Genomic DNA, 6,891 nt, shown 5'->3' with positions numbered 1-6,891 from the left:
AGGTGGCTAAGGTGTTAAGAGCGTCTGGCCTGTCATGCGCGTAAACACACTCGTTCCGCCAGCACGACGAGCCACTACGTCACTAAGTCATCATCGCTCTATCCTACATCTTTGAACGATGGATCTGCGAACTGCAGTGCGCCTGCTGGCGTCCTGTATTTGGTTCCGAAAGGATCACAAACGATCACTTTTCTGACAACTCTCCAGCGCTATGAGAATGGTTTCGCAGCGACGAACAAACTGGGTTCGTAGACAGCCCACTGCAGTCCCTACGAGCAGTTTACATTAGCGTCACATATGGCCGTAGGACCTCAGCCAAACACGCGCGGGCTCGTCTCGGCGCCCCCCAACTTCGGGTTCACATGTGCTAACGCATATGAGCAGAAGAGTAAGTGCGGCATTACACACCGATCGTGCTGCTCCACTCGCGGAGAAGCATGGCGGTGAGATATCCACTGACTCCGCTCGTGGAGTCCGGGAGTTCTGTGGCTGATGCCTGGAGTATGCAGACTGCTAATGGCAGAGCGCGTAGGCGAGAAGTTCTAGTAATGACCTACCTTTGACAATAACTATTACGACATTCTTCTCCCAAGAGTAGACCAGTGAGCTGACCAGCCATCTGGCTTCGTTCAAACAGCTGTCGTTCACTTCCGGCAAAAGGCTGGACTCCTTCACAACCTAAACCGGAACACGATCATACATAACCGTTATGCGAGCGGTGCCATTTGATGGACTGTCCCAACCTTAGCGCCGTTGGGCTCGTGATTCGCTGTCCAACTCGTGGCGGCACAAGGCCCTAGTGTTCCTCCCCACTACCACGACTTATACCTTTCCCTGGCCGGGCCTACAACCCAGGGCCCCCAAGCCGGCTAGTTTATTGTTCGGAACAGGAAAAGAACTCACGCGAGCGCACCTGCTTCAAGAGGTTGGCTTGTCCGATACCAAAAAACAGACTGCTTGCGCTTCCTCCCCTAGGGTGTCACGTGTTTCTGAAAAACGGGGCCCACGCGATCAAGCTACAGCGGAGGACGTAAGAGCGTGCCTTAAGGCAGAATGTCCGCGTTCATCGGAGTGTAAAAAGCATTGCAGCCGAGACCCGGCAGCGACACCTTTTTCTTTCATCGTACCTCCTTCGTAGCGCAGTCAACAAGGAACACCGCCGTCGCGCGTGCAACTACAAGCCTGTTTCCAGTCACAAACGCCACTTGGACCCAGTCCCCTCCTCCCTTCACATGCGCGTGTCTTTGGTTCACACGGGGAGGCACCTGCACAAGGAAGCTTCAAACAGTTAAAAAAAAGCGACAGAGCAACGCGAACGAGCAAGTTCGCTTTTCTTTCCAGGCACCGAAAATGAAGCCCGAGATATCTGGTACACACGCCTGAGCATTTATACCGCTGCTGACTCCCAACACAAAAAGCTTGCCCTACCTCACAGCGTGGTCAGCTCTCACAGAAACCGGAGAATTGAGTGGGGAAAAACAGTGAACGATGAGCCAATCCATACAATCGAACGAGGATGCAGAGAGACAGAAGGAATCTTTTGAGATGGCTCGTTCTCTGGGAGGTCTGGACTTCGGACAGTAGCAGATTCAACGCCGACCCTGTTTCGAACGCGTCTATTACGCAGGTGCCCAGGACCACACACTCATTGCGCAGACACAGCAGACGTTTGAAAGATGCTTACTAGGCCATCGCCTCCTCGGTGTCGTCGTACAACGTACACCCCCTGTTCAAGCACCTAGCTGAAACAGCCGACGTGAGGGCTGCTGTATTATCTATCTCCCCGGGAATTTTGACGGATTACGGTAGTGACTGACTTCTGAAGTACCGAAGTGTCTGAAAGGGTACCCTAGACAATTACACTTGTAAAAAACAAACAGCACTAGCTACGCTTCAGGCCACTTTTTCAGCTCCCACACTCTACCGCTTGCCAGAGATCACTCGGTAACATAGCCCCAGCGTAAACGTAGGTCTTCACGGGTAAAAGACAATGAAGCTACCACACTCTACGTGCCTACTTACGTATCGCAGATGTAAGTGCTGCTACGCGTATGAAATCTCCAAAACGAAGAAAGTAAGCCCGAGCCTTCCCCTTTTGCGTTGAGAGGAAGCGAGAAATGCCGTAAGCAGGAAACGGGTTAGATGGCATGGAGTTCTAGTTTGCTGCCCTTCATTGGGCTGAGCGACTTACATGTGCACCCGGTGTTTCACTCAGAGAGTCGTGTCTGTGCTCCATCCAGAAGGCATTCATTCCGTCTACTACAACTACTGCGACGAGAGTGTCGGAAGCGGCGCTTGCCCAGGTGTATGTACACTGGTTTTCAAGTGTTGTGCCGACAGAAGAATTAAAAAGTAGCAGGATGGCATTGAGTAAGAAAAAAGCGCCTGACTGAGGTGACATTGAATTGGACTATCTTATCTGCCTTCTCATTGACGCCGATTCTAAGCTTCTCCAGATACTTTTTGCTTACTTATTCCCAGCAATCCACATCATGTGACAGGTAGATCTGCTAGGAGCATACATTCCGACCGCGCACGTCCCCATTCTTGTTGCGACAGCAATCCAGGCAGCTGTCAACTCTTCTCTTAGACTCCTTGTCTTGCTGTAAACTCGCTGTACGGCCATATGTGTGATGAACGGCACAGTAGAATTTCCTTCAGGAGATTCCAAGTGGTCACTAAGGAGAGAAAATGCCTTAACGTCTTGATGCCCAAAAAGGAGATTGTTCATCCTTGAAATGCTTGCATGTTTGATTGTACGTTGCTGAAATGTCTCCGGGGTTCTTCCCGATGAACAGTCACGGGAAGAAAAGCCACCACCAGTTTCTTCGGTAACAAGCTGTATCGACAGCACCGTCCCGGAACGTGTCGCGACTAAGGCGTGATTTTCTACAAGCAGGCAAGACCCACAAAAACATACAACGTAAACTCCATTTTACAGAGGTCCTTATAGACAAGCAGGTACTTATTCATTCGCTCGTTTCACTAAACTTCATCTACCACACACCTAATACTGTGCCGGGTGGTCACAAGAGGAGGGCTCGAACACTACAAGGTCATGAATGAGAAAGCAATATCTATATGAAACCTGCGAACTGATGACTTTCGTCCTGCTATCACGCACGGCAGTTGGCTATATAGTAGGCCGTAAGCTATAGTGTTGTATATGCTCAAGTGGTCATCATGCCGGGAACCATCCTGTCACCATTCGGACCGTTTTACTCAAGTGGTAATCGTGCCAGAACCCCCCTGCACCACGCGAAACCATTCTACTTACTCTGTCGCACACACATCGGCATGTGCAAGGCTTGAGGCCTCGGGCACGCGTACCAAGTATCTATACGTCTAAGTTCGACTTGAGGGCCACCATACCTTGCGATTAACGCATACCGACTCAAGAGACACACATCGAACTAGGTATTCACGTGTGACGGCTTAGCGAGGATCCGGGGGCATTCGTAGACACGTGACTTCTCTAAAGGCCGTACTGTGTGTATCCGGGTAGAGCAGTGAATGGTCTCAGAGTAGAAAAAAAATAGCTGGCCTTCTAGGCCACATATACACGAAATAGCCTCCAAGACACGTCGCATAGTCCAGCATGTCTAGACACGTTCCTGTGTGACCACATTGGCATTTATTCCGTCATCGTACCTGCTACAGCTACAGTACTTGTAGGGATATCTCCTTCCGGGGTAGCCTGAAGTCTCCCTACTACCTGGAAATTTCCAACGTCAATCAAGCGAAGACATCCATTATCGAAGAGGGCAAGAAGAACCTGGCGTTGAATGAAGCAAAGCCCGCAGCACCTCTGCTTGAGTGAGAAGACTGCCAACTGCTGGGGTCGCGGCCAACAGGAATAGATGCGGATAGTCGAGTCATCTCCGGCTGTCGCAAAGACAGAACTGCCGACAGCACTGCGAGATGATTGGGTGTGGGAGGTAGATGAATGATGAAGCGCGGGTCTCCCTTTCGATTCTGCAGGCGCAGAGACCGATCGGGTCCGTCGGAAGGCATGACAGATCTGAAAAGTAAAGGGGAGACGGAAATAAAGAAAACAAACTTCCAGAGGAGTGTGGACTTAGCAGTGTTCTTGCACGCCTCGTAGGGGTTCCACTGTAAAACTTAACTCTACTTCGGGAGTACCAAGGTGTACGCCTACAGGTGGCTAGAGAAAGTCTCCCGAAGGGGGCGTACATAGGTCTTATATTCTAGATATTATTCGTTCCGAGAGTGACCTTTCCGCGAAAACGTCTACCTCATTCTCGGGCAAACAAAGAAAAAGAAAGAGGAACCAGGCTGTTCAGCAGTCAAAGTTGACGGGCCTGTCACCTATCTGCTACAAAAAAGCATGTGTTAGTTTCGGGGTAGTGACTGAAGAGCATGCTGTAGCGACCCGCGGATCATCACATACGCGTCCCACTCGCACAGACACACATATATAGAGAGACAGAGAAGTACAAAGCACTCATCTATATAGATACAAAAGACTTGCTTGTTTCTTGTAATTCTAAGAAACTTGTCTGTCAAAACAAGCTGAGAACTCTCTCTGCCAAAAAGGACGGGAGATTCTCTGACCACTGCATCACCGCCGGAGAAAAGGAGTCTGGCACTGCGGCGCGTCTTTGAGAAAGCCGCATGGAAGGATTTCGCTCCTAGCCAAACTTGGAATCATCACTAACTACTTGTCTTTTGTACATAGGAAGACATGCTCATACCTATCATCCAAAGAAACGACGACGATTCTCGTGAGAGAAAGACAAAGTGTTTTAGACACCTCCGAGGCTTATATACAAAAAGAAAGAAAAGTCGCCTTCCCCGTAGTGTACGATGGCCAATGTTTATCACCGTGAAAGAATGACAAGCTGAGGCAACAAGGGATAAAGAAACCCGGGGAATAGATTAGTGCCCAGAAGACATCGCAGACAGACAGAGATCACTGTGCTTAAACGCGAAAGTCGAGGAAGCCATAACATCACTAGTCGACCAAAATCCTGGCAGCAAAGAAAGGCAGCAAACAAACGCAGCGGTCACTTAGGTACAATCCTGCATCCAGTCCTTTCTCTTCGTATACCTCATAGGAAGAGCAAAGATAGCGAATAGATCCTACGTGACCCGAGTGAAGTCGGACTCTTGCCTTCTGTTGCCAGTGTAAATACCTGAAATGTCAAGACAGCAGTGGATACTGAGAAGAACATTCAGTTCAGGAAAGCGAAAGACCACAGCCTAATAAAAGACCAGCAGTAGTACTGCTTGGGAAAACTAGACTTTTGCTTTCCCTGATACATGTACAACGTAGTAGAGTACAGCGACGGAACCAATGGGTAAATCCAGGCAGCCACGTTCCTTGCGCTTTACCTCAGAAAGTGAAAAGAACGTGCGATCCCTCCTAGGCGTGAACCGACTACGCGTGCTTACTCTCATCAACCTGACTTCTGTATGTGTATGAAGGACAGACAGGAAAGAACTCGTAGAAAGATTCTGTTCTCCCCCAGACAACTGCAGTGAAGCAGCAGCTCAGCAGGGCGTGTATACAGTCTAAGTACCTCCACCTTGTTCACGAAGGGACGCACGCAAGATGTTAGACAGACTGCCTTATCTCTTGGACAGTAGCATGGCTTACACGGGCTCCTAAGGCAGGGAAGAAAAGGAGAAAAGAAAGAAGACAAGTCCACAAGCTTCTTTCTACATGCCTGAACATGTGGTATAGCAAAGTGTATCTCACCAGATGGTATTAGCCGATGTAGATACAACGACCTGCGATCAAAAGAGTGAGCCAGGGGAAGAAATCTTCGACCGTGAAGCCCGACTTGAATATAGGACCGCTTACTCTTCGGTGACCTTCATTGTTGCACATGCATGCAGCCCGTCTTCCTGCATCTCCCCTTATCTTTCGCAAGCATAAACAGTGCCTTGGTTCAACTGTCACTGTTCCGTTTTATTTGTTTTCTTCTCTCCCACGGACAGCGTCAATGAGATTTCTTGAAACACCGCTGCTTGCAGAACTGCAGTATGATCCACCCCGCCGCCCCCTGTGAAGGAAACGAGCTGCGACCTTTTACAACTCCGTCGAATAGTTTCACCCCTTCTATTTACAGCTATTCCGCTATGAGACAGAAACCTTTCTGACAGCAGAAAGGAGACATAGCGATCTTTCTGGGGCTTAGTGCGATCCTGTAAAACCCAACACCTTTGCCCAGAGACACATCCGGCGAAGACCACGGGGTGAAGAGAACATACCGGAAGCAAAAGCTATGGTTTCCTTTTCAAGGGAGATCCATACGCAAACCGCTTTTCTACTGTACGTACGTCACCGGTGCTACTAGAAACAGCTTATTCAGGAATACAGGGACAGGAAAAGGAATCGAAGAATCTCACAGAAAAAGACTCACCTCTGTCGCATCAGCATCGCACTGCATAGTTTTGATGACTCCGTCGAGCTGGAAGACCGCATTATGAGAAAAACCACGTAGATCAGCAGATACTAGACGGCCGGGCTGTGTCGCAGGACACGGTGCAGTTTCTGAGAGATCGTCCTCTCTATTCATAGCACGCATAAGAACAAGGAAGTGAAGCAAGAAACGAGTATCTAAATCCTTCTCGTGTCGCTTCTCTATACACCTAACTGGAAAACCATGAACATGCACAGACTTATGACACACGCAAACTGTAGATTGGATACACAGACTCAGTGTGTGTCGAAGGAAGGCCCCGGAGCATTACTATACATGCAAAACACATGTGCTATATATCTTTGTCCGCGGGCTATCATCAACCGACAACTTTCAGCTCGGCTACTGCCTGAGGAAAGGGGCGGAAATATGGCAGCCAGTGGCCACCGGTCAGTGGCCGGTCTCCGTATGTGTTTGCTGAGACCGGCCACTGACCGGTGGC

General features: G+C 49.5%; 1 protein-coding gene across 1 annotated transcript; it reads right to left on the bottom strand.

The window, feature by feature from the left end:
* Positions 1 to 553: 553 nt before the first annotated feature.
* On the bottom strand, positions 554 to 6,618 carry CSUI_004184 (wd g-beta repeat-containing; the record flags this gene model as incomplete). The annotated part of the gene is made up of 5 exons (XM_068064377.1): positions 6,390 to 6,618; positions 3,652 to 4,021; positions 2,472 to 2,889; positions 1,128 to 1,278; positions 554 to 661 (listed from the first exon to the last, which is right to left on the bottom strand). The coding sequence occupies exons 1-5, from the start codon at positions 6,552 to 6,554 to the stop codon at positions 554 to 556; spliced, it is 1,212 nt and encodes a 403-aa protein (XP_067923645.1). The 5' UTR covers positions 6,555 to 6,618.
* Between the last annotated feature and the right edge of the window lie 273 nt (positions 6,619 to 6,891).

Source organism: Cystoisospora suis (assembly GCF_002600585.1).
Source record: "Cystoisospora suis strain Wien I chromosome Unknown contig_1931, whole genome shotgun sequence".
NCBI classification, from domain to species: Eukaryota; Apicomplexa; class Conoidasida; order Eucoccidiorida; family Sarcocystidae; genus Cystoisospora; species Cystoisospora suis.
This window is presented reverse-complemented; position numbering and strand designations above follow the sequence as displayed.